At 40.2% G+C, this 27,596-nt stretch overlaps 2 protein-coding genes across 7 annotated transcripts in view; one reads left to right on the plus strand and one right to left on the minus strand.

The window, feature by feature from the left end:
• The window catches only part of ANKMY2 (ankyrin repeat and MYND domain containing 2), a 42,731-nt gene extending 36,341 nt beyond the window's left edge, over nt 1-6,390 (minus strand). Inside the window, exon 1 of one of the 2 annotated variants that reach the window (XM_055589916.1) lies at nt 6,080-6,390. In XM_055589916.1, coding sequence (XP_055445891.1) covers nt 6,080-6,146 — 67 coding nt within the window. In that variant the 5' untranslated portion in view covers nt 6,147-6,390. The remainder of the gene's footprint in view (nt 1-6,079) is intronic. The other variant, XM_055589914.1, reaches the window with a different exon arrangement.
• Nucleotides 6,391-6,723: 333 nt separating this feature from the next.
• Nucleotides 6,724-27,596, plus strand: part of BZW2 (basic leucine zipper and W2 domains 2) — a 61,980-nt gene continuing 41,107 nt past the window's right edge. Inside the window, exons 1-2 of one of the 5 annotated variants that reach the window (XM_055589911.1) lie at nt 6,724-6,856; nt 23,797-23,861. In XM_055589911.1, coding sequence (XP_055445886.1) covers nt 23,804-23,861 — 58 coding nt within the window. In that variant the 5' untranslated portion in view covers nt 6,724-6,856; nt 23,797-23,803. Of the gene's footprint in view, nt 6,873-21,209; nt 21,234-22,383; nt 23,235-23,796; nt 23,862-27,596 lie in introns of those variants that run through there. The other 4 variants (XR_008717654.1, XM_055589910.1, XM_055589913.1 and 1 more) reach the window with 4 other exon arrangements.

Raw genomic sequence — 27,596 nt, forward strand, 5'->3', positions numbered from 1 at the left:
ATTTATTGTGACACTCCTAATTTCTAGTTTGGGACTACTGGTCTCACTGAGCACAAGAAGTAGCCAAAACAAACAAAAAGGGAGAAACAAACATGACATCTCTGTTCCCAGCAACCCATCAGATGGTCATGAGATCTGGATATGTGTGAGTTTTAGGCTTCCCTGGTGGCTCAGTTGGTAAAGAATCCACCTGCAATGTGGGAGACCTGGGTTAGATCCCTGGGTTGGGAAGATCCCCTGGAGAAGAGAAAAGCTACCCACTCCAGTATTCTGGCCTGGAAGAGACAGACATGACTGAACGACTTTCACTCCACTTCCCAAAAAGAATGTCTTTTTGTGAGGAAGCTATATCAAAGTTAAGTATTTAAAAAAACTATTTGACTTGTTAGTTGCTATAACATTTATGTGTAGGTAAAATCATGTATAAAATAAAGTGTCTGGGTTTTAAAATAATATGTGGATACAGATTTAGTCATAAATACATAGTTATAAATGTATTTTTAAATAGACTTTTAATTACAACATGCATTTTGAAATACTGGCTCTGTTTAAGTGTAAAGTTTCTAAATTCTCCTACTTGTATCTATTTTTAGACTTTGTAACCAAATGTCCTTAAGTTAGGATTATGAATCACTGCATAAAAAAAAATAGAATCTAAAAGAGCTGTTTTGTAAATGAACACAAGGAAGCCCATAGAGGTTGTAAAACCTGCCCAGTCATATAGTTAACAGTTTCTATGTATTTGAATTTAAATTTGTTTTTGAACTCTATGCTATAATTGATTATTAGGAGACCTGAATCTTGATCAAATTGCCAACATCCGTTGGATCATTGAAAAAGCAAGAGAGTGCCAGAAAAACATCTACTTCTGCTTTATTGATTACGCCAAAGCCTTTGACTGTATAAATCACAACAAACCATGGAAAATTCTTAAAGAGCAGTGAATACCAGACTACCTTACCTGCCTCCCGAGAAATCTGTATACAGGTCAAAAGGCAACACCTAGAACTGGACATAGAACAGATTGGTTCCAAATTGGGAAAGGAGTACGTCAAGGCTGAATATTGATTGTCACCTGCTTATTTAACTTATATGCAGAGTACATCATGTGAAATGCTGGGCTGGATGAAGCACAAACTGAAATCAAGATTGCCAGGAGAAATATCAATAACCTCAGGTACGCAGATGACATCACCCTTATGGCAGAAAGTGAAGAACTAAAGAGCCTCTTGATGAAAGTGAAAGAGGAGAGTGAAAAAGTTGACTTAAAACTCAACATTCAGAAAACGAAGATTGTGGCATCCAGTCCCATCACTTCATGGCAAATAGATGGGGAAACAATGGAAATGATGAAAGACTTTATTTTGGGGGGCTCCAAAATCACTGCAGATGATAACTGCAGCCATGAAATTAAAAAATGCTTGCTCCTTAAAAGAAAAGCTATGACCAACCTAGACGCCATACTAAAAAGCAGAGACATTACTTTGTCAACAAAGGTCCGTCTAGTCAAGGCTATGGTTTTTCCAGTGGTCATGTATGGATGTGAGAGTTGGACTATAAAGAAAGCTGAGCGCAGAAGAATTGATGCTTTTGAACTGTGGTGTTGGAGAACTCTTGAGAGTCCCTTGGACTGCAAGGAGATCAAACCAGTCCATCCTAAAGGAGATCAGTCCTGGATGTTCATTGGAAGGACTGATGCTGAGGCTGAAACTCCAATACTTTGGCCACCTGATGCAAAGAACAGACTCACTGGAAAGGACCCTGATGCTGGGAAAGATTGAAGGCGGAAGGAGAAGGGGACGACAGAGAATGAGACGGTTGGATGGCGTCACCGACGCAATGGAAATGAATTTGAGCAAGCACTGGGAGTTGGTAATGGACAGGGAAGCCTGGCATGCTGCAGTCTACGGGGTCACAAAGAGTCAGACCCAACTGAGCAATTGAACTGAACTGAATCTTTCTATATATCAGAAGCACTAGAAATAACCGTATTAACTCCACAGGACCTTAGAGCAGGATCTTTTTAACAGTCCCAAATTGGAAACAACTGAAATGTCCCTAAGTGTGACCAGATAAGCACATAATGATACATCTATACACGGGGAATAAAAGAAGAAAATAAAAAACAAACTGTTGGTACCATACAGATGAACCTCAAAATCATGATGCTGAGTGAAAAAAGTCATGCAAAAAAAATGGGGGGGGGATTATTTACTGTACTTATTTTATAATTCCACTTTTATAAAATTCTAGAATAAATAAATTTAACCAACAGTGACAGAAACCTATCAGTGGTTGCCTAGAGACAGGGTTGGAGGGAGTGGCAGATTACAAAAGGTATGTAGAATCTTTTGAGGTAACGCAACTGGTCATTGTGTGGATTGCAGTGAAGGTTTCATGGATGTATACTTATGTCAAAACTCTCTTTTAAAAAATGTGCATTTTAAATATGCATCGTTTATAATACTTAAATTATACTCCAGTAAGACTGGTAGAATAAACCTTATTGTTCAAGCCTGTTTCATAGCTCCTTTAACACAAATAATGGAAAAGGAGAAAAAGAAAAGAAAGTACGTTACTTTCTTGTGAAATCAGCAACACTGACTCCAGGGATTTCAAGGACTAAACAAGATAAGTAATGAAAGACCTTCTAGTTTATATTCTTAAAGGAGGTTTCATTTATTTTGAAACAGTGCTTCCTCAGTGTTTAGTGAAAAAGATATCAGAACTTGGAAGAATGGCTCAATCTACAAGTAATATAAGCCACTAAACTGTGCTTCAGTGATTTCATTTCTCTTCTGAAATGCTGTGAAATGGATGCTGTCAGTGACTATAATTTAAATGGATATGTGAGAAACAGCTTCTCAGTTTCATCTGGAACTTCTTCTTGGCATTCCAACAAATAAATAACCTGTAGAGTAGCTAGCATATGAATTCACTCAAAAGAAGAAATTGTTCTTAAAGTGTCCAGTGCCATATGTGGTATTCTCTGGGCTATAAGACCCCCTTACAATCTGCTTAACTTTTGGAGGGCAGTGATTAGCAGGATGGAGACATTCAAAACTTTGCTGAGCTTATTTCAGACTGGCCAAGGTGACAGGTCACACTTGGCTAGAAATTTATTGTTAATTTCACAGACTAGTACTGACTAATCCAGTGCTTCTCAAAGTCGAGAAATGTACCAAAAGGAGGAAAAATATCAGAACTGTACTCACTTCTTTAAAAAAAAAATGCTTCTTATGAGTACAAATAAAAGCTCTGTTTATGACCTTTGTTCGGCTATAAGCCAACAATTTTTTTTACAAATTGTTGTTTAGTTGCTAAGTCATGTCCAACTCTTTGGGACCCCATGGACTGTAGCCCACCAGGCTCCTCAGTCCATCGGATTTCCCAGGCAAGAATACTGGAGTGGGTTGCTTCTTTCTTCTCCAGGGGATCTTCCCAACCCAGGTATTAAACCCACTGTCTTCTGCTTGGCAGGCAGATTCTTCACCCCTGAGCCACTTGCACACAAAACTACAAAATCACTTACAATTAAAATTAATTTAACTTGACAGATGATAATATTTTAATGCAATTACCTTACAGAGTGAGTAAGATATGGTATGGACTGCTATGGTGTTGATTTCATTTTTTCATTTTTTTGTTTAGTTTGTTTTCAAGTCCAGCATGTTTCTACCACTGTGGGCCAGATGATATCTCTGCTCTGCCACTTATTACCTGTGTTACATTGGGCAAGCTATTTAACTTTTCAATTCCTTGGTTTATTATCTATCAAATAGAGACTGCCATATTTACCATAATCATAGCCAACACAATATCTTAAATACTTTATATATACTAACTCATTTAAAATGTTGTAAAGTGTTATGTGTGTCTTAGTTGCTCAGTCGTGTCCAACTCTTTGCGACCCCACAGACTGTAGCCTACCAGGCTTCTCTGTCCATGGAATTTTCCAGGCAAGAATACTGGGGTAGATTGCCATCCCCTTCTCCAAAGGAACTTCCCAACCCAGGGATCGAACCCTGGTCTCCTGCATTGCAGGTAGATTCTTTACCTTTTGAGCTACAGAGAAGTCTGTATTCCTAGCTTATGAAGATTAAATGCACGGATACATCTAAAGTACTAAGAATTATGCCAGACCCATGATAATAGTCGGTAAAGGTCGGCTACAGTTTTCTCATTACTTTTTGAAGAGTACGGTGATGTCCCACCGACCTTCACTTGACAAGAATGTATCACATACTAAGTCCATCTCACTTCTTTTCTCATCAGCTTACACCCAATAAATAGCTGAAAGAGGGTCCATGTAATTTGTTGAACAATGTCAGCCCAGTAGAAAAAAAAGTCACAGGGTTAACCAGGCTAAATTCACATCAACTGTTTCATTTAATCTTTACAAATAAAAACTAGTGAACACTCAGTAATTTATCCAAGCTTTCCCCTTCCCTACCCTCCCTCCTCCAACACACACACACACACACACACACACACACACACACACACACACCATCTACACCTTTCAGAGACCCACTTTACAAAACTGCTCTCTTGTTTACACTTTTGAGAGAAGGTGATAGCCCTGGACTGCTTAAAAACAGCATTTGCATCCCTGGTGGATTGTAAGTTGATCCTTTGTCTCCTTTTTTGCCCAGCACTGTACTGTACCTGGCACAGAGCTGAGACTCACATGGTTGGGGAGCCGAATCCCAGAGCCACCAAAAGCACGGAAAAATTAACCAGAGATAGGCAGAACAGAAAGACTGCATGCCAAATAGGTCAGCGAGAACCACGCTGAACAAACACATTGCACTAACTCCAAGACCCACAAATTCTGGGCAAAGAACACTTATCATGACAAACACACAGCTGTGACTGACTTAAAATTCTTGAGGTCACATCGGGTGTGCTCAGGTCATCAGCACCTGTTGAGTTCCAATCCGATTTTTATCTCTTTTTCGAGTGGACTTTCCTTGTCAGTATCAAGTTTGCCTTCCTCTCTCTCTCTCTCTCGGTAGGTCCAGATCTGAGCCATGTTACTTAGAAAGACTGGAAATTGGGAAGCTTTTTATGTTATTATGACCAGCCTCTCTGCCGATCCCGATCGAGGGCAAGCTCATTCTTGAGCTTAAAACAGCCACGTGAACAACGCCCGCAGTTCCCACGCATCCCCATCCCCGCGTGGTGACAGTACCGAAGCAACGTATTCATGCTGTTGTCACCTGCCAGGTAGCGGGACTTAGCAGTAAACTCTTCTGGGATATCCGCTGGGGGACTGAGGGGACACATGGCTTCTGGCTCGTCCCCGGGGCCTGCGTCTCCCTCCCTAGTACCATGAGCGGTGGAATTAGGACTCGCGTTGGGAGAACGGAAGAGAATGCGCGCAGAGTGCGATTGCAAGATCGCAGCCCTGCCCAGAGCGCCAAGCGGTGTGGACGCCTCCTCAACCCCTTCGCTTTCGCGCGAGTTTCTGCGGCGGTCGGGGCTTCTGGAAGGATGCCAGGGAGGCCTTGCAGGCAGAAGACTCAATGAGGCAAGTTACAGATGTCGTTTTGTGCCCTTATAAAGAACCCTGCTCCTTAGGAGCTCTCTCCATCCCCCAAAAGGGGGCGGAGACAGCCAAGGGATCCAGATTATTCGGCCCCCGGAAGTCGAAATGGCCCTGTAGACACCCGTTTATGAGCCTGAAACTTTCCGGCCACTATCGCCCAGGCGGACTGTGGTCAATTCACCTGAGGAGTTTTGAAGAATGCACATTCTGAGGCCCCACCCCCGGGTGGTTCTTTATCATCCGATGTGGAGCCCGGAAAGGTGCCACCTTCTAAAAGCTGATTCAGAGGACGAATGTCTGCAACCTCCGCTCTCGTCCCAGCTGCGCTTCTCCCTCCCCACCTCTCCGCCCCCGCAACTCGTCCCCGACCAAAGGGAGGAGCGCTGTTTCCCGGTGGTAGGGTGTCAACCTCGGAAAACCACAACCTGGGGTCAGCCGGGCCTGGGGCGCGGCAAGGGCTCGGCCACGCCCCTCCCTCCCTTCCCCGGCCAGGCAGGCAGAGCCCCCGTCGCAGCCCAGCACCCACACCTTTTCCGATGACTTCCAGCAGCTCCTTTTCCTCCTGGGTCAGCTCGCCTTTCTTTATGTGAACCATTGCTTCCGCCAGCTTGACGGCTATTCTGTGTCTTCGGGAGTACTAAAAAGAAACGACGTGTCTGTATTAGGAAAGCCAGCCGCAATGTTAGGCAATTTGCGACTAGGACACTAAGTAGCCAACCGCGGAAGCATTCGAATTCTCTCCTCCTTCCAGGCGCTGGCGAGCAGCGGGCGAGCTCGGGCGAGCCGGGCGGGCGGTCTCCGTAGGCCCAGCGGTAGTTCCCGCCCCCCGCGCCTCGTTGGACCGGCAAGGAGGAGGAGCCGCAGGAGGCAGCAGCGAGGCTGTCCCATTGGAAGAGCCTGGGGAGGAAAAACCAAATGGAGAAAAACACTGGGGGGTAATTAAAAGCTTCTTGCACGTTTCCCACAAGCCACTCTTTCCGGTTCAGATATTTAAGGACACACAATAATTAAATTCTCTATCTGGACCTTCTATGTTCGAAAATTTCTTCTTGGGCCTGCATCTCCCTGGTTCTCGCTATACACCCCCCCCGTTTATTTCCCTGGAAGTGGAGCGGCCCGGGCCGGGGGCGGGCTGGGAGGCGGGGCGGCGTGGGAGGCGGGGCTGCGCCGAGCTCCGTGTGGATGTCAATGTGTCTGTCCTTCACTCCTCCATTGTCTGCCACCACCGCTGCCGCTTCTGCCACCGCCGCTGCCGGGATCGCCGCAGCCCCCAGCCTCGCGCGTCGCCGCTACCTCCTCGGACAGGTGAGAAGCAAACCAGGTAGGGCAGGGGAGAGCCGGGAAGCCTTAGACCACCGGAGCCAAAGCCCGACTGGGAGCTTCCCCTCCGGCCGAAGCTGCCCGGGAGGAAGCATGTGCCTGCTCGGGCGGCTTCCTGCCTCTCGGTGGGAAAGCCTCCCCTCCATCCCATTACCATCGCTTATACAGCGTATCGGTGCTCTAGAGTAAAGACCCACCACTCGCCACGTTTGGCCGCCCCGAGAGACCAAGAGCGGGCAGGGGCTGGCCACGCGGTGGGAAGTGGCGGGTGCACCGCGTCTCGTGCGTGGCACCTCCAGATGCAACTCCGGAGGAAGCCAAGTTGAGGCTCTGAACTACGGGTGGGGAGGAAAGGAGAGCTCCCCATTACAAGCGAGGTGAAAGCATGTGAGAATAAGTCTCTTCTGGCAACCTACCCCTCGCCCCCACTTGTCATCTCCTCCGGCTTCTGTGGAATCTGTAGAAGAAAACGGGATCTGATCGCCCTGTGTGCCTGTAAAGGGTGTTTGGAAGCAATTTACACGTGCACTAATACTTGATTTAGGAGAGACAGTCAAGGAGGGAGGGGGGAGGAAGGGCCTCTTCACTCTGCTCGAGTTCCCAGTCTCTTTGTAACTCAGATCTTGAGATTTATGGAAATAGGGAGGGGAGGGGGAAGGGGCGGAGATTAAATTGGTGTTGCTGTCTATATATAGCATTAGATTAGCCTCTTAATCCAACCTTCATTCAACTGTAATATGTAACCTCAAGCTTTCACTATGGGAAGCTAGGGGATAAATACAAGTGTGCACCCTCCTGTGGCTCAGCCACAAGACTTGCTTGCTAATATGAAGTCAGTCATTCCTCCCGGGTGCTTATCCATAATATATTTACAGCATTGGTGAAAGCTTGTTTAGAAATTAGTGTTTACTGTTTCTCTACAGTCTAGTATTAGTGTTTCTCCCAAGACCCTTCTGCTTCCAAGAAAATTATTTGAATGATTACGTAGATTTTTTTTTTGTTAAGCATCCCTCCCCACCACTCTTTCTCCCGTCTTGTGCCATATATGAAGCGAAATGTATTTTCTTCTGGCCTTACACCTTCATTTCTTGGAAGCATTCACTAACACGTCTGAAATCCTGGAAGATGTTCACCCTTATTTCCTGCCTTTAACAACAACAACAAAAAATTCCCCCCCTTGAATCCCAGATGTTTTCTTGTCTAAGGCTTCATCTCTGCAGGCTGGGACAAATCTGAGCCAGAACATCTCACATGAAAATGGTCTGAAATTATTCAACTCAATGTATAACAAAGAAACTTTTGTTCAGGGATGCTCTAATAATGATGTGACTGTTCAAACAAGTAGTAAGGCTTTTGAGTGACCCATCTTTTGTAACACTTAGAATGCTGCTATTGCCACAGTTACAGCTGATTGAAAACACAGTCTCATGAAGGAGCAACCCACAAAGCTAATAAAATGCTTACAGAGTAACCTTCCCTAACCAGGTAATTTAACATTCTATAAATCTGAAACTCCAATACTTTGGCCACCTCATGCGAAGAGTTGACTCATTAGAAAAGACTCTGATGCTGGGAGGGATTGGGGGCAGGAGGAGAAGGGGACAACAGAGGATGAGATGGCTGGATGACATCACTGACTCAATGGACATGAGTTTGGGTAAACTCCGGAGTTGGTGATGGACAGGGAGGCCTGGCGTGCTGCAATTCATGGGGTCACAAAGAGTCGGACACGACTGAGCGACTGAACTAAACTGAAGGGATATTACAGAATTGGGTGTTCCATTGCCAGAATTTCCATCTCTTCTGCCAAATTGGGGCCATGGTTACTTGAAGGTCACACCTGTTTGTCTCACTGAAGTTGTCAGTTTCTGAAGGATAGCAACTTATTACTTGTTTTCCTGGTGCCTTGTTGATATTTAGTCCTCTGTGACTACATTCATTCAGTAAATCTAGGCAGCTAGAAATAAAGCAGCTAACATCTGCCTTGAAATGCATGTAAATAACATGTTAATTCTAAATTTCTAGATAATGTAATGGGTAGTGTTTATCATGTGGGTTACATTCATTGTTTTGTACAGTGTTAATATTGAATGTAGGAATAGGACTGGCTAATGAGCATACCTTAGACTTGTTCAAGGAACTTTTTTTGTATGAAGAATGTGTTCACATCAAAGAAGTTTTGTTGGTAATAAAACAGCTACTGCTTACTGGGTATTTAGTCAGCACCAGATAGTCCACCAGAAGCTTTGTATAGGATTAGTTTAATCGTTGTTGTAATGACCCAGAAATTAGCCAATATTACCCCTGTTTCTGAAAATAAGAAGACAGAAACAAAAAGAAGTTAATTTGCCCACAACCCTACAGTTAGGAAGTATCACAGCCCAAACTGGAACCTCTATCTGTCTCCAAAACCTTTTCTCTTTGCGTTATTCTCTACGTGGCTGGAAGTAAGGGGGAAAGTATATATTCTTTAGCTAATAGGTAACATGTGCATGTGGTTCAGTGTGACAAAGATAGAAAAAACTCTCCAACCTCTTCCCAGTTTTTCTCCATGTCCTACAACCCACAGTGTCTATTTTTCTCATACCTTTACTGAGAAATTGTATGTGTTTATAACTTGCAGGTGTATTTCCACTTTTTTTTAAACAAATGAAAAGTGTGCTAACACACTTGCATGCTGTGTAATGGAATTTATATGATGCTTTGGTTTCTTTCCTCTTCTGTGGAAAAAAAAAAAATGATTTCTGAAATGTCTGAAATTCTCATATGTGTCCCTGTCAGCCCTTTGCCTACTCCTAATACCCTGGACCTCTCAGCCGATTGCAATGGATTCCTAAGTAGCTTGCTTCCCGTCTGGCTCATTCAAGGCACCACCGCCAATAAACAGTGAGCACTCATCATCTACTGAAGGATGAGACACACTTTGTAAAGACAGAACTGATTCACTTAAAAACCTGTTGGTGGCTCTCCACTGGCCGCAGAGTAGAGGCTCTGGTCTGGGCTGGAGGTCTACTTCCAGTTCCTCCCCATGAGCCGCAGAATAGAGCCCCAAGTCTGGTCTGGGAGGCTCTGACTTCTGGTCCCAGCCAGCATTTCCAGTCAGCCAGCCCTTCCCACATACTCTGCTCTAAGGTCACCTCACTGCTGATTCCCTAACATGCCAGTAACTTCTACCCCTCTGTTCCTGCTTTTCTCTCTTCTTGGAATGACCTCCCTTTCCTCTTTACTGAGTGTTTCTCTCCTTCCCAGATCTAATCAAGTGTCAACTTTCAAGAAACTTTCTTCTACCCTATCCAGGAGGGGAATACAGGCCCCAGTAAACATGTGTATTCCTGTCCATCAACAAGGGCGATAAGGACAGTCTTTCCTCATGAGTTGCTGGTACAATTGCTGACATCCTCTAACGTTCTCCAATCTCCTTATTAGCCCCGATCCCTCCCCGCACCCCTAAATTAACATCTTTGCTGCTTCATCTGGAGCTCCATGAAAATAACCTAAAGCCAGCACCTTTTTCACGGCTTTCTAGTTCAGTGTTTGTTAATCTATTTGATCCATTCTCCTTCTATACTGTAAATTAACTCGTATTAGTTTACTTTTGCTTCTCAAGACCGTGACCCAGTGTCTTGCGCTTGGTGTGTGCTCAGTGCATACTGAGTTGAATTCAGCTTGATCTCTAAGTTATTTTAGGTAGATTTATTTCCCTACTTGCCTAATCCTTCCTGGCAATGTGAGATGATGTGGCACTAAGCACACACAGTCGTAACCAAGGGCGGAAGGTCTTTAAATGCTTTCAGTCTCAAGCTGCTTGACATTCTGATGAAGGCTATCAACCAAGAAAAAAAAAATTGTTCATATGTATGTGTTACAAATTTTGCAAACCATTCCTGGATTCTCTTTGAAACTCTTGACTTCCAACTCTGTGCTTTAAGAGAATGCTGTTTGTTTTTTATTGCAGGGGAATAGCTCATTTTCGAGTGTTGTAACTTTGGAGGTAATGTTTTCCTTGACATTTGACTCTCTTGTCTTCGGTACACTTCTTGACTGAGTTGGATATTTGATGATATTAAGGAATTTCATTTTCCTTTAGGTCTGAAACTAATATTATGGTTATATTTTAAAATATCCCTTATCTTTTAGACATGGGTACTGAATTATTTAAGGCGGGAATGATAGGATATCTAACACTGGCTTTAATCTAATTTTGTGACAGTGAGGTGCAGGGACTGAGTAAGAATATTAATGAGACAAAACTCACCATGCTGTTAACAGTTTAAACTGGGCAGTGAGTACATAGACTTCGTTAGACTTATTCTCTCTGCTTTTGATATGTTTGAGATTTTTCCATAATGAAGTTTTGCAAAGGAAGGTTTGAGACTTCCCTGGTGGTCCAGTGGTTAAGACTCTGTGCTCCCGATGCTGGGGACCCAGGTTTAATGCCTGGTCAGGGAACTACAGCCCACATGCCATAATTAAGGCATCCTCCGTGTAGCAAGTAAAATCCTGTGCAGCCAAATAAATTTTAAAAAATAAAGAAATAAAAAGGAAGGTTTGGAAGTATTACAGCCTCTTAAGAAATTGTTGTTTCAGTTTTTTTAAAAAAAGAAAGCAATATGGATACAAATGTTCTTTCTCTGTTCTTGGAGTTTAGCTTATGCAGTTATCCATTTAATGTTAAAACAGTTACACCTAAATCTGCAAAAGATTGTCTTGTGAACAATGCATTTGCATAAACTGTTCATGTCGCACTTTAACTTCTCCCCGGAATGAAGAGGGGCAGGTGGCATACCTCAGCGCTGTGTCACGGGCTTATGAATATCCTGATGTCAGTTCATCTTCATCCTTTTTGAACTCTGACAGAGTAATTTGCAGACAAGTCTGAACAAGGGGTGCAAATGTATTTCGTTTAACTGAGAAAATCAAGAGATGAATGAAGTAGAGAGACCGATTTTCTTCTCTGTCTCATAGACCACGTCAGAAGACGTTTCCAAAGAAGGAGTACTTTGGTAATGTTGTGCGCAGCATCAGTGTAGTTAGAACAAATAACTCAGTATAGGAGAATGAGGACCCCACTCAGGTGTGCCTGACACACCCTCCCTCAGGGTTTTCTTAACTAAATGCTCATTTTGACACCTGCTTTCTGAATTCTTAAAACTTTATAACTTGTGTGTCCTGATGTTTACATTTCTTGTATGATGTTTTGGACTTATGAAATGTTAATATTTCCAGAGGCCAACATGAAATATTTTGGTATCATTTATAATCTTCCAGATTTTTTTTTTTTTTTGGAAGGGTTTTTAAAGCATATTTAATTAAGCTTTAAAGCCAAGCCTTCACAATATCTAAGGCAATGCAGCCAATCCAGTCTCATTGCCAGGTCATGTTGAAGTACACACTCGGGTGCTTCCAACTTCAACTCATATGTATTTATATTAGCTAGGTCACTGTGGAATTTAAAACTCTAGGCTGCTGCCTCTTTATCTCTGAGTATAGTAAAGCAATTGCAATAATTAAAAATAGAAAGCTATTTCTGCATCAGAAGGGAAAGGTAGTGTTCGCCTTCCCAATAAATACATTTAAGGTAGAAAATCAGTGTTTTTATGTCTTGTTATCTGATTGTCTTTTGCTGGGTTTTTAGAACAACCCAGCAGACAAAGCAGCCCTTAAAACTACATTCATCAGCCTCTGAGTAAAATCTCTTCCTGGTCTGTTGATTGTGGAGTACAGCAGTCCCATTAAGTAGCCTCTTCTGACCTGGTGGGAAATGATTATGGATGAGACCTGGGAGACAGCCAAGCACAGCCCCATAGCCCTGAGAATTAGAGTGGCAAAGCCAAGGCTCTGTGATGAGCTGGCTTTTCCAAGGCAATCTCTCTTGCTTTCACTTTCTTCATATATAAAACAGGGATGGTAACCAAACTTACATGGTGACTTTGAGGATTCTTGAGGATGCCCTGTGAACTATAAAGTGTTATATAAAAACTAATTGATATTTTTAGGGCCAATTCTCCCTGTTTTTACAGTTGAGAAGTAGATGAATAACATAGTTGTAGGCCTAGGTAAGAAGTCATTTTAAAGTAAAATTGTATAGAAATTAGTATTCATATAAGCCCTTCTTCCTACATTTTGGAAGAGATTCATTTTTCAAGAGAGACTTTCATAAAAGATATAATTCTAATAACTATCTCAGGATTAACATTATATATATATATATATATATGTGCATGTATATATATATATATTGATAAGAAAGATCTTGGTGCGTATCTGTTGTTTTCAGCAAATCCCAAATGATATATGTGATCTTTGTCCTCAAGAGGCTTCCAGTGTCCTCTAGGAGACCTGCCAGTCTGACACAATAAGGACTAGAGTCCTTTGCCTGTTCAAGTGGCTGTCTGGCTCCTTCCAGTCTTTCAACTTTAATTTGAACAATGTGGTTATTCCCCTATCCACCCACAGGTTTCCTGCTCCTAGAGTGCCCTCCTCCACCCATTTCTGCATCACATTTTACTCAAATCTTTCTCAGCTCCTCCTTCAAACAGCCTTCTCCAATGCCTAATCTGAGCAACACAGTCCACATGTGTAGGTTCCCGAATGGGTGGCGCTCAGTGGGAGGGTCAGAGAAAATGAGATTCTGAACAGAGTCTGGAAGGATTGGTGAATTTGAGCAGGTGAGCCAGAAAATGGAAAACATTCCAGGGAGAACAACCCCTAAGAAAACAACTCCATAATATACTATAAAATAAATATTGCCTATAATTTTCTGGCAGACCATCTTAGAACTAGAAATTTTTAAGTCATAGAAGTGGTAGATTATATTTTAAAGCACACTAGGTTTGTTCTTGTTCTCAAGTAGTTTATGACATCACATGTTTTCGACTAAACTGAAAATTATAAAGCAGTATCTTTAGAATTGTTGGTAGCAGAAAAGTTAATAATGGACATGAAAAGAAGCAATGGAAGAAAAAATCATATACTTATTAGAACATTGTGTCCTTGAAAACAAACTGATTCAAAATTATCCAAAATAGTTAAAATATCAATAGTCAAAACAGCTAGACAATCAAATGAGTAGGAAATTGTTTATGAAATTTATTTTGCAAATGAAATATAATCCATGGAACCTGTTTTTATCTATACAGTGCCTTTAAAGAATTTTACTCTCTGATTTTTTTTCCAGTTGGATTGTTCTGATTTTTTTTCTACTTTTATTGACAAATGGAATAAAGACTGAAACAGTTAAACCTGAGAGATGCAACTCAGGGATTTAGTAATCAGATTAATGTGAATCATTTTAATGCGGGATTGTTATTGTGGTTAGGAGTTTCCACAACATTTTTTCCTTTATATCTACTGGGGAAAAAAATTTGTGATAATTTAAAATAATTTCTAAATTTTTTAAAATATAAAATCTACCACTATCAGCAGTGTATACAAGAATATTTTTCATTCTTAGCTCACTCTGATTTCTGTGCTGGGGCCATGGGTCTCTTCAACAAGTATCTTTTGGGCAGTTAAATGCCAACTAGAATAAACTGACCTGTTCTAAATTTGGCATGTGATGAGTGAAGAGTGCCAAAAAATGTTCTGATAGTCATATTTGTAAACTATTTTGAAAGTAAAAGGTTTAGATAACTCACTGAATAACCCATTCTTTTGACAAACACCAAAGAGAGTGCTTTCATTGTTCTTGCCTGATTTTTTAACTGGAGGTGTAGCCTTTGGTATTTTTTGTTTTGTTATCTTTAATTATCTTAATTACAGAAATGATATATTAATAGGAAAACAATAATAACAAATTTGTGAGAGATGTAGAATTATGTTTCCTCTTCTCATAATCCAACTTATTTTTGCGTTAGATGAGGACTTACAGAAAATAATTGTTAAATGCACTGTTATTTTGAGGAGTACTAAGTAAATCTGAAGACAACCACTGGGCAGAGAAGGGTAACAGTAATGAATATTAACTCTTCGCACTGTGGAGACTTTATCATAAGCCACTGCGAGGCGTGCAACTTTATAATATTCTACTGTCGTCCTTTTTCGCGTATTCACACAAAAGACTTGAATGGTTTTCAAACCAGCCTCTATGGCTTCCTGGATTTGTGACCATTTCTAAGAAAAAAAAAAGAACAGGACATACGTTCTTCTCAGTATACAAGGTAATAGAAAGGGGTTATTGTAAACAGGAAGGAGAAGCTCGTGTTTCTGGTACAGAGGAAGCTGCTGGCTAGAGGAAAGGATGCCACTTCTCCGCGTGGAGGAGTGTGAAGATGGTGTTTACATTAGGGTCGAGCCTCTGCAGGAAGCAAGTTGAGCACTGGCTCCCATAGTACCAGAAACCAGGGAGCCATAAATTTCCTACTATTTACATGTCCAGAAGAGTCAGGATTTCTGTTAAATCCTGTTGCTAAAGATGAATGTGTTTGTCCTTACTAGAACTCCACAGAGAACTATTTGGCGTTTTGGAGGTAACATATGCTAATTTAGTTTATCCAAGTGCTGAACTAGACATTAAAATTAATATTTATGCTTCACTCTCTCTTAACTCTAAACCCATAAAATCCATAAGACAAATAATGAAAAAGCTGCCGTCAAGGATCGTGTAAATTGTTACCCGACAATTTTGGTTGGTTCTTTGGAGGAAGTGCACTCTGAGGAGACAGTTGATGGGTTCTGGCCCTGGCTGTTCTGTGTTTGATTTTTCCTCTTTGATCTCTGCTGTTACCACCAAGGTTAGAATGGAATGCATGGCCTCAGACAAGTGGCATGACATCTCAGAGTCTTATCAGAGTCTGTCAGAGTCTTAAGCTTATCAGAGTGGGTCTAGGTTTAGTTCTTTGGGTTTCAAAGTGTTCCAAGCTTCATGGATAGCCATTATAAGTTAAAAAGTAAAAAACAACAACAACATACATCGAATTGTTAAAGCATTACTAAACACAATTTGAAACTCAAATTCATCATGTGATAGACTTAACATACTGGAGACCATTCCTTCTTAACTCACACTGCCAGGTAATTGTGTGCAGTGCTTGGCTCAGAAGTCCACCTGCTAGAAAGTGAGCACCAGGCCTCTTATCTATGCATCTTGTCTGGTCCCCACTGCATCCCTATTGCCCAGAACCAGATAGGGCTTCCCGGGTGCCGCTAGTGGTTAAGAATCCGTCTGCCAGTGCAGGAGACGTTAGAGACTTGGGTTTGACTCCTGGATCTGGAAGATCCTCTGGAGGAGGGCATGGCAACCCACTCCAGTATTTTTGCCTGGAGAATCCCATGGACAGGGGAGCCTAGCAAGCCCCAGTCTACAGGGTTGCAAAGAGTCAGACAAGACTGAAGTGACTTAGCACAGCACAGTGTATGTTTAATAAGTGAATGCAAAGGAGTTATTCTCTATATATTTAGGCTTTTTTAGAAAGTATACATGAGAGTTTGTAATTGTGCTCTAGTCTTCTTTCCCCCTTTTAATTTGAGTTTGTATGCTGCTGCTAGGTCACTTCAGTCGTGCCTGACTCTGTGCGACCCCATAGATGGCAACCCACCAGGCTCCGCCGTCCCTGGGATTCTCCAGGCAAGAACACTGGAGTGGGTTGCCATTTCCTTCTCCAATGCATGAAAGTGAAAAGTGAAAGGGAAGTCGCTCAGTCATGTCTAACTGTTTGCGACCCCATGGACTGCAGCCCACCAGGCTCCTCTGTCCATGGGATTTTCCAGGCAAGAGTACTGGAGTGGGGTGCCATCGCCTTCTCCGTGAGTTTGTATAATTCACTCCTTTAAAATCGTACCTGGGAATGCAGTCTCATATAAGTGTGCTGTGTCCCATAAGTCCAGGGCTAAGACTGGATACTTATATCCAGTGTATGCTCTCCTCATTGTGAAATAGGCATGTGTAACTTTGTGTGTGTGTGCAACTCTTCAAATAAAGCTTCATCTGCTAGACAGGCTTGGGCAGGTTCCCTCCTGGGAGAATGGGGGCAGGAGTGGCCTGGGAGAACTCACAAGTGAGAAGACATTTGGATTTCTGCCCACCACCAAGTTTGAACTTCCTGAAGGTCCATTCCCATGTTTTTTAAGCCACTGCTCCAAAGCAATATTCTTCCACTAGCTACCAGTCTTTTTGTTTTGTTTTTCAGAAAATTCTGTTTTCTTCTCCTTGATTAACATGCTAAGAGAGGAACAGATTTCAATCCCCCTTGCCATAATAACTTACCATCTAATCTTCTGTTTGTACTGATAGTCATAAACATTCCCATCACTTTTGTGTTTGATACAAAATTAGCCTAAATCAACTGCGCCCTGGCATTTGACACCACTCCCTGCTAATTTTTTAAACTTAATTTTTTTCGGTTCACATCAAAGTTAAGGGTACAGAGATTTCGTATATACCCTCTGCCCACATACATAGCCTCCTCATTATCACTCCGCACCAGAGCTAATCAGTGATACATTTGTTTTGTCTAAAACTGACATTATTGTTTGGCAAACAAAAATACATCACTCAAGGAAATATCTGCCTGATTGCTGCTCTGATATGTGTAGACCTGTGTGTACAATTTTCAGTTCTTGAGAGCAAGGCAGATCTTTGGCTTTGCTTGCCTTTTTTCCTCTCTAGTGTGGGGTCTTCCAACCTTGACACTGGAAATTTTGGACCGGATAACCTTTGGCTGTAGGGGGCTCTCCTACAACATTATAGATGGTTCAACAGCATCCCTGGCCTCAACCTACTAGATTCCAGTAGCACCCCAATCCTCCCAGCATGACAAACAAAATTGTCTGCAGACACTGCCAAATGTCCCTTGGGGAAGAAAATGAACCCTGGAGTGAGGCCACTGCTGTGGTGCAGTGCTTGACACAGAGTAAGCTCCCCTCAAATGCTTGATAAATTAATAAATATGTTTAAACCACAGCTAGACATTTAATCATTGGGTATTTCTCTGTTTCATGCTACCATTTCCTCTAAATTCTCCGAATTTACAGCTTGAAGTTTCGTAGTAGGTATGCAGCTCTTTTCACCATCCTCTTGGAGATAAAAATTCTAAGGGTCTCATCTAGCACAAAGGTTTTAGGACATTTTGTTATTAAAACACCCTGAGATGTTATGTTTGAGAGATGGCTTTTCTAAAAGCTGAAGTATATACAGGGTGTGTAGTTGAAGGTGTGTTTGTGTTTTTCAGAGTGTTGAGATATAAGAATGACATCAGCAAGATTAGGCCATCTGGGAAGCTGAGAGGGGTGGTCAGTTGCTGGGGGAAGGGAAGGGCCCAGGAGAGATTGCATCTGGGGAAAGTGGAAGCTCCCAGAGAAGGAGGTGTGCTTGCCCCAGGGACTTTGTATAGAGTTCATTAAATAGATAGCATGAATGGATAAGCAGAGTGAAACTATTTAGGAGTTATTTATACTTCTTGGGAGTTTTTGAAAATAACTTCATTGAGATGAAATAAAGGACATTATGTAATCATCTTATTTCAATGAAGAGGTTGTACAGTGATACTTAAAATGTAATTTCTGAAATCTTTTAATTAAAAGGGAAGCAAAAATCCAGTATTCAAAAACAAGATAAAGTTTAAGACATGAAATAGATTTGGAAATGTTATAATGAAAATTTAATCATGATGCTTTTATGTCTTCTTAGGGAAGATTTAGATGAACATAATTAACTCTAGGTATATTTTTTTTCACAGCACAATTCCTTAGGCTTTTGATCCCTCTTTCTTATAAAGTCATTGCTTAGCACAATTTAAGTTCCAACCATTAATGTTCCTCGCTGGAAACTATTGTTGTAAAATTTTGAGAAGACAACTATAGTTTATTGTTTTGTACTTTTTAAGATAAATATTTTTGTTCTTTGATATCATTGATTATAAAAGTGAAGAGGATATGATATGAATATAACAATAATATTTATATTAAAGAATATTTGACTGTATTTAAAAACATTCTTCTTTTATAGATAGGCTACTTAGTTTAAATTTTAATGTTATTTCAATTATTATAAATACTGAAAGTTATGTAGAATTTGCTGGGAGATAGAATGAAGCTTGTTGTAGAGGCTGGGTGATTTTGATTCCAGAGAGGAATCATGATAAAGATATTGACCAAACTAATGTTATGCTGGGCAACAAAATTGTGTATTATTATTATAGGTATATATTTAGTTTATTGCTTTAGAATGTTCATAATTTAAGGTTTCACAGAGCAATTTAATTTATTTTCTTTTGAGAGAATGATGCTGCAATATTACCAACCCAAATGATCCCAAGACAATGTTTTATACAGGATTTTATGATGTTTGTTCTTGCAGTTTTAGCTTTAATGGAAGGGAGAATAGTTTATAATTATGGACATATTTTTAGTTCTTTTTATGGAAATTATTTTACCTATTTGGAATATAGAATAAAAGGTAATTCTTGAAACTTGCATCTAAACACAGAGTATTTCCCTAGAATATTGCAGTGAAGTGGCTCAGTAATATTTTGAGTTTTGTGTGCTGGTGTTATTGCATCTTTACAGCACACTTTATTCTTTGGGTATAATTTCGTAGGGCAACAGTATTATACCCAAAGGATAAAGTGTGCCTGGGAAATCCCATAGACAGACGAGCCTGGTGGGCTGCAGTCCATGGGGTCACAAAGAGTCAGACACAACTTAGCAACTAAACAACAGCAAAAATAATTTTTAGTATCAGAATCAATCAGAAGTCTTTTTGTTTCCATTGTCTTAAGTAATAGTGATTATACACAGAGAGTTTCACTTTGGAGTTTGGTATTTTTTCTTTTCTTTCCTGCTGTAGAAATGTAGTTTTGAAATTTGGGCAAAATGCTCTGCAGTTACTTTATTTGAAAAATGCTAAGTAAAAAATTGCCTTTCTTTGAGTATATTTTCATCTTCTTATCAAGTTTGTGTATTGAGCCATGGGGAATGCTTTGGAACTGGATTTCCCGTCATGATAGCCACTAGGCATGTTGGCTGTTTCAGTTTTAATTAATAAAAATTAAATAAAACTAAGCATTTTCTTCCTCATTCACACTAGCCACACTTCAAGGATGCTACAGGTGTCTAGTGGCTACCATATGAGACAGTGCAGATACAGAACATTTTCACTGCCACAGACAGCAGTGTTAGGTACACCTTTCCAGGATGGGTGTGGGCAGACTACAGCCTGGAGGCCCATTTTGAGCCTCTATTTATTTTGTAAATGAAGTTTTACTGGAATGCAACCAGGACCACCTCTTTGCATTTTGCCTGTGGCTACTTTCAGGCTGTAACAGCGAAACTGAATAGTTAGAATAGAGACCTGGAAGCTCGCAGAGCCTAAAATACTTCCTTTCTGTCCCCTTATGGAAAAAGATTGTGACCCCACTTTACAGTATCCATATTCATAATGTCGAGGTTGTTTGAATAGCAGTTATTCTATGTGTAGAATATATTAGCGGTATTAAATGCCTTACATAAAGTAGGTTATCACACTTCAGAGATGAGCCAGACCAGGACAGGCAAGATCTCTTTAATTACTAGTTGAGAACAGGCTTCCCCTAGGAGGGACAACTGGAAGACATGTCTGTCTCTGATTGATCAGACACTTTCCAAAATGGAGAGAATTAAAGAAGAGTATAAGGGAAGGCAAACACTAGGTGTCAGTCCACTCAAGGTGGGCAGGGCAAGTGGCAGGATTAGTCTACAGCAGCCATGAGCCCCTCAGTGCTGCTGGCCCCTCGTCACACTGCGGCCCAGAGTCTGGTTGGAAGTGAGAGATGGAATGTGAACAGGGCGTGAGATCAGTTAGCCATTTAGGCTCAAATAGAAATTGGTTTAAAATTGTTATTTCATTAATAGAGGACCTGGTCTCTAATGTTTGATTAAGTGGATCATTTTAGTATTTTTATGACCTCATCTTCTAGCATTTCCAATTTTACATACAATTTTTTAAAAATATGTACTGTTTTAAACCATGGAGTATTTCCATTTTGGTGGGACATGAGCTTATTTTTCTCTGTGAATGTTTGAGTTACAGTGTTCTGAATGGAAGCCAAATTATCATGCTGTTAGTGGATATCAAGTTATAAATTGTAATACAGTCTTATAACTGTGAGCCTTTTGGGTTGGCCTGAGAGAACTGCCGTTGCTGCTCTTCTGCTGTGACTTGCCCAGGTTCAGGCTGGTGGAGTTTCTTAGTTTTTGTGTCCTTGCTCTTCTTCGGCCAGGAGTCAGTGAATGCCTTATAAAGGCTGACCCTCTCTGGAGCAGATTATCATGTAGCACCGGAGCTAAATTTAGAGAAAAGCCAAGCCTCTGCTCCAAATAGTAACAGCTAAGTGATAGAGACTTTTGGTGAACAGAATATCTTCTCTTAGTCTTTCAGTACCACTAGGTGAATCTCTATTTGTGTGTGTTTGTTTATTTTAATTTTTGATGTTGTGTATGTCAAAAATCTTTGCATACTTTTTTTAAACATTTATGTGTTCTTACCTTATTTTCCACATAGAATATGTTCAGGTTGTATAAAACAAGCCCACATAACTGAACTTTGAAGATACAGACTTTCCTGTTTAAAGCTAAAGAAGGTATTATAAACAGAGCTAAAGAATTTTTAAAATAGAGTAATTCACTCCTAGGTAGGTTGTGTTTGGTGGTAATTCTCCATTAGCAGGAAAATAGAAATAAGATATTAAGGTAATTAGAGAATCCTATGTATTTATACTGTAGACTCTAATAGAAGGGGCACACACTTTAAAAATATTTTTAAATTCTGAAAGAAAAACATCTTTGGCAAAGGGTAATGCCTTCCTTACATGTTCAGCTACTGGAGAAGTTTCAGGCTCTATTTTTGGTTTTGTATCTCAGTACAAGACCCAAACCCTTTAACAGGTATTTTTTTCTTTGCTAACACAAGAAAATATTTTGTATGGCATTTGTTGTGTTTGGGGAGGTATGGAAACATTAAGGAAACCACATGCACACTTAGGTATATTCATTACTTGTGCCCCAGTGGAAACGTTTGCTGATCTAGAATGAATCTGTTGAAAATGCCAGCAGGGAAAATCCTGAATGAGAGAATTTTTCTGTAAATATACATAATGCATTAAAAACTCTATTTCCAGTGCCTCTCAAGTGAAATAAGATTTCACTGATTAAGGTTATTGCATTTGTAACTATTTCACTGTGCAGCTGCTGCCCATACGCGTACACCTGTCAATCCCTTCTCTACTCTTGACCTAGGGGAGCCCCACTGTTGTTTCACCTGCCTCATTGTTCTGTAAATGTTTGTATTTTATCTCTGCTGGACTCTGTGCTCTTTGAGGGCTTGGAATCCAGCTTAGTCACCTTTATATCTAAAAGCAGAATGTAGTAAGTTCACTTTATAAGACTGATAAAAATTCTCTCTCTTTAACCATGAAAGAAATTACTTTGGGGCTTTGTTACTTTATTTTTAATGAATTTCACTTGTGAAATGGCGATTCAAGTTTTTCCATGATAAATAGATTGCTTTCTATGTGAAAATAGGTGTTTCTCTTTCACGGGATGGGTGGGAAGAAAGTTTTGGTACATAAATTGAATAATAATTTTTCCACATTCTTGAGAATGTTTTTTAATTACAATTTTTAAAAACTTTGAAAGAGAAATAATTTGCTTGACATTATCTTGAATTGTTTGGTCTTCATAACTTAGGCAATCTAGATACATTTTTAGATTGTAATATTTATGTCAGCAAGGTTATTCTCAGTTTGTAAAAGCTCTTTTTAGAGCAGGTTTTTTACTTTTTAAAAAGATAATTTATGATATTTTAAATTATTAACTCCAGTAGAAGAATTAAAAAGCTCAAATATGCATCCTCTGAAGTAAACAAACAATGAAAAACTGTTTCTTGTCTCGTTCTTAAATGTTCCTTGCCTAGAAAAGGCAAATATTACATGTACCCCCTTTTAACCAAAAAATTATGCTTTGCACTCTTTTATTCAATTTGCTTTTTTCCCTTCACAATTTCCCTTGAACATCTTTCTCAGTATGACAGCTTATTGACAGTTATTTATTCAATAGTTGCTCTCAGTGTTGTTTTAGATGCTAAAGATACAATTTTGAGTAAAACCTGTGAGGTCCCTGCCCATAGGGAGGTTACGCTGTCATCAGGGGAATAGACCATGGCAAACAAATACTAAAAAATGCCAGGGGCTGCTACAAGCAATGAAGAGAAATAAAGCTAGAGAAAGACACGGAGCCTTGTTAGTCAGGATGGCCTGGGAATTTCTCTGAAAAGGATGTGTTTGTGTGCGGAGAGTAAAGCCACATGAATGCCTTGGGAAAGAATCTTCCCAGAAGAAAAATGACCTTCCCTGGCCCAGTGGGAAAAGCAGAGGGCAGGGTGACTAGAGGGGTAAGTGATGGGAAAAGATAGGTGTAGGAAGCTTAATCAGAGAGGTAGCCAGGGCCATATGTAGTACATTTGCATCTAATTTATTTTGTAACGCTTCATAGTTCCATTCAATGGCTTATTATAACTTATGGAACCAGATACAGGTTTATGGGTATTTGACTTTTTCATTTATTTACGCATCCAACAATGTTACAACTAAATCCTTTTATATACACATGCGTATATTTACATACTTATGTGGGTATAACTAGAATAAATTCCTTGTAAAGGAATTCCTGGACCATAGGTTTTGTATATGTAAATATTTATATTCACCAAATGCTTTCCAAAAGTATTGCATGGAGTTTATCCCTTATGCCAAAGTTTATGTCTATGGATATTATCCTTGTGTCTTTTGTCAACACTAGATATTATTAAACTTTAAAAGTTTTGCTAGTTCAGTAGTTACAGTTATCTCATTTTGAAAAGTATATTTAGATGACTAAAGTCAAACATACTTACTGGAAATGTATTATATGGACTGTTTATTTGAAGCACATAATCTTTATTTTTTTGTTTTCAGAAATTTTATGAATAAGCATCAGAAGCCAGTGCTAACAGGCCAGCGGTTCAAAACTCGGAAAAGGGGTAAGTTGTGTTGTGTTTGTGTGTGTATGGTGGGGGTGAGGAGGGCAGGGAGGTGGGGAATGTTGTTTAAAGTTCTAATCAATATATAAGTTTAGCGAATGTCAAATTTAACAATATAAAACCAATTATTTTACTAAGAAAAGCCAGTTTCTTCAGGAATAGCTCAAAGAAATTGCAATTCTGGATATTTGAACTATGGGGCAAATCAGAACAAGAATGAGAAACTTGTTCTAGCAGAGAAAAGAGGGAAGCTGAGACGGGCTGTAATAACCCAAGAGTCACATTAGGAAGCTGGAAGTCCAAAGTATGGAGGCTTCTCATAGGTTGCACTGGTACACTCTCTGATTGGCTGGGCTGTGGTTAGGTGGAGAAAAGTTTTCTTCTTCCTTCTGGATAGTAAAGTAGGCAACAGCTTTTTGTTGGAGACTAGAGATGAGGGCATTAAGTCTCTGCCTGTTTGGAATAATTGATGGTGCATGAGAGGGTGTAAGAGCTCCCCCTACAGGCATGTCTGGACTCCAGTTGTAGCTGAAGTGAAGTGAAGTGCAAGTCACTCTGTCATGTCTGACTCCTTGCAACCCCATGGATTATACAGTCCATGGAATTCTCTAGGCCAGAATACTGGAGTAGCTAGCCGTTCCCTTCTCCAAGGGGATCTCTACCAGCTGAGCTACCAGTGAAGCCCACTTCTATGTGAGGTTTCTTAATTCCACAAAGAAGAATTAGTATTATCTTTGTTTCCACCTAACCTCACTAATTCCTGTCTTTTGAGCTCCGACTGTAAAATCTAAAGTTCTGCATTGCAGCTTCAGAACTGCCAGTTATTTAGGTGTTTGATTTTTGAACAAGGCATTTAACTTGTCTGAGCTTTGTGTCTTTAGCTACAAAATGAGGGTAATTATGTCTGTTCAGGTTGCCTTAGTCTCATGTGAGGCTATGAAGGCAATTGATAAACTTTACTATTTTTGACATTTGCATTTGCACTTGGTTTTTGCTTTCTTTATGTTTTTAAGAAAATGTTCATATGCAAAGATAGTAAAGCTAAGAGATATAAAAGGAAAGAGATATAAAAGAGCTGTAACCATTTCAGAATTTTAGAAAGTCGAATGAAATTTACCTAAATATCTTTAAAACTTTAAAATTCATGATATTTTCAAGTGTCTTTTATTGTGGGAAAAGTAGTGATAAAGCCAGTTTGATGATGGCTGTTAAAACATCTGTGTGTGAGTGACTCCTTTCATGTTCATCTTACCATTTATTTCTCTGTATAAAGAATTTTTAAGTATTCTAAATATTTAACCAGTTTTGCATAATTATACAGAAATCCTCTTGGATTTAAGAATAGTTGAGCTAAAACTTGATTGGAAAACTTTTTAAAGTATGAAATATGGCATGACTAACACTGAGGAGAGTGACTGAAAAATATTTAAGGAAGTATCATGTGTAAAGATAAAGGATGATTGAGTATCTTTGTGAAGGCCTCATTGCTGATTATGAAACAGAAGCTATGTAATGGTCGTCTAGCACTAAATTATTGAATTGTTAACCTGTGTCAGATGCCTTTGGCATTCCCCACCAGTGTCTGTAGCTGAGGGTCTCTTGTAGTGCTGTCTGTCTAAGAAGCAGCCAAGTGTGGTCATGTAGAAAGAAAAGATTTCTCAATACAATGGGTCAATTGAATAAGAAGAGATTTATAAGAATCACTCAGTAGCAGTAAGGCTAAATTTAACTATAAATGCTGCCTGCCAAAAAACTTCACATTCCCTCTAAAAAATGAAAAAAAAGTTTTAAAAATCAAAAAGGTAGTTATTTTGTACAGTATTTCTGTCTTATATGCTTTTATGTTTTTATTTTTTGCATCCTTGACTCATCCCCGTAAACGAAGTACAAGTATAGCCTGAACCACCGCCTGTGTTTAGTCCTTTTAGAAGCTGTGTCCCCACTTACACAATAAGGATTGAAATCTGGAAGCAGATAGCCATCCAAGGTGCCGAAACCAGCATGCATTCTTTGTCTCATTGTGTAAAGCGGTCTTGGGGAAAAAATAAATAAATAAATGACGTCGTTGATTTCCAAAGGACTTAATCAGAAATCTAGTCACAGTTAAGGTATTCTTGCTCCTGGTAATGTGATAATATTTAACGTATGCCCCACTGTGAGGTGAAGAAAGGTTTGCCACCACCTGCCCGCTGAGGGAACGTGTTAATCTAGACCTGGATCTTCAGCTCAGGCAGCTTTCTTAACGTGACGCTGATCCACGGTAGCTGAGCTCCGACGCCAGGAGAGGGCCTCAGGATGGATTGCACAAGAGCAGACATGAGTCAACGAGTAAACTGGCCCTTACAGTCGGTCAGTTCTGAAACGGAAAGGTTGCCTCTAAACTGAACTGGTTTGCCTCTGATTCATCTGATGGGCAAGATTGTGCCTGCGTCTCATTGCTTCAGGAGTACGCACACAGAGCCACCCAGAAATATGTTATCTATAATTTGCCAGTTGATCTAGATTTATATAACTCAGGTCTGTTGGGGATTTAAAGCTCCATTTGAGCCATTTTGTGCAAACTGCTGACTGGGGTAAAAAATGGAGTCAGCCTCATTTTCTGCTTTTCATAACAGTGAACTGCCTCCTGACAATTCATCGTGCTTTGGCTTTTCTTTTGCTATTATGATGGGGCTGACTTCAGATAAATGGTTGGCAATTTCATAGAGCTGAGAAAATAAATCTGCAGAGGATATTTCAAGGTCATTTTAATAGGCTGTCTTCTGAAGCTCTGTCTTCAGTTTGTAACTATTCCCTAGCACAGCTAATGCTCTTCCCTGCCAAGTTAGTCTAAAAATGTTTTGTTCTTTTTTCTTCTTCTTCTTAACATCAAAATGAAATATTATGGTGTGTGCATGCTAAGTTGCTTCAGTCGTGTCTGACTCTTTGTGACTCCATGGTCTGTAGCCCGCCAGGCTCCTCTGTCCTTGGGGGTTCTCTAGGCGAGAATATTGGAGTGGGTTGCCATGCCCTCCTCCAGGGGATCTTCCCAAACCCAGGGATCAAACCCATGTCTTATGTCTCCTGCATAGGCAAATGGGTTCTTTAACATTAGCATGACCTGGGAAGCCCAAACATTATAATAGGGCACATCATATAGAACTTATCCTTTATGAAATATGCACATCTTACTTATAAAATTTTCTCCAAAGAAATTATGTTTTCTACTGTGACTTTTGGGAATCCGAGAAGGATGAACACTTCTCGCCTGAGCCATTGTTATGCTTAGATGAAATGAGTGAGATGAAATGTTTAATAATTCAAGTGGTCCCCCTCTAAATTTTGTAGAAAAATACAATTAAAATTAGTGAAAATAGGAGCAAGAAAAAATGACCAAACATCAGGCATCCAGAATGACCACGTACTCAGGTTTCTCTCTGAGGCTTTAGATCTGAGTTGGCGGTTTTAAATAACTCTTAAGATTTGTAATAAATGGTGTTAGGAACTAATGAAGTGAATCATTTAAGGTAATATATATTGGAAGTCAATCTGTGTGTATGGTTAGAAAATCCATGATACTTCGCATTCTTTTACTCTACCTCAGTGACCTGCAGAAAAAGATGTAGCTTATGTTATTTTTGTCACTATGTTGGGATATCTTCCCAGTTACGGTAGTTCTTTGAGAAAGCAATAGTATTTAGATAACTTATAGACACGTCAGAAAAAGACCTGCTTCTCTCTGTGCCATAGAAGGGT

The sequence above is a fragment of the Bubalus kerabau genome, chromosome 8 (assembly GCF_029407905.1).
Source record: "Bubalus kerabau isolate K-KA32 ecotype Philippines breed swamp buffalo chromosome 8, PCC_UOA_SB_1v2, whole genome shotgun sequence".
NCBI classification, from domain to species: Eukaryota; Metazoa; Chordata; class Mammalia; order Artiodactyla; family Bovidae; genus Bubalus; species Bubalus kerabau.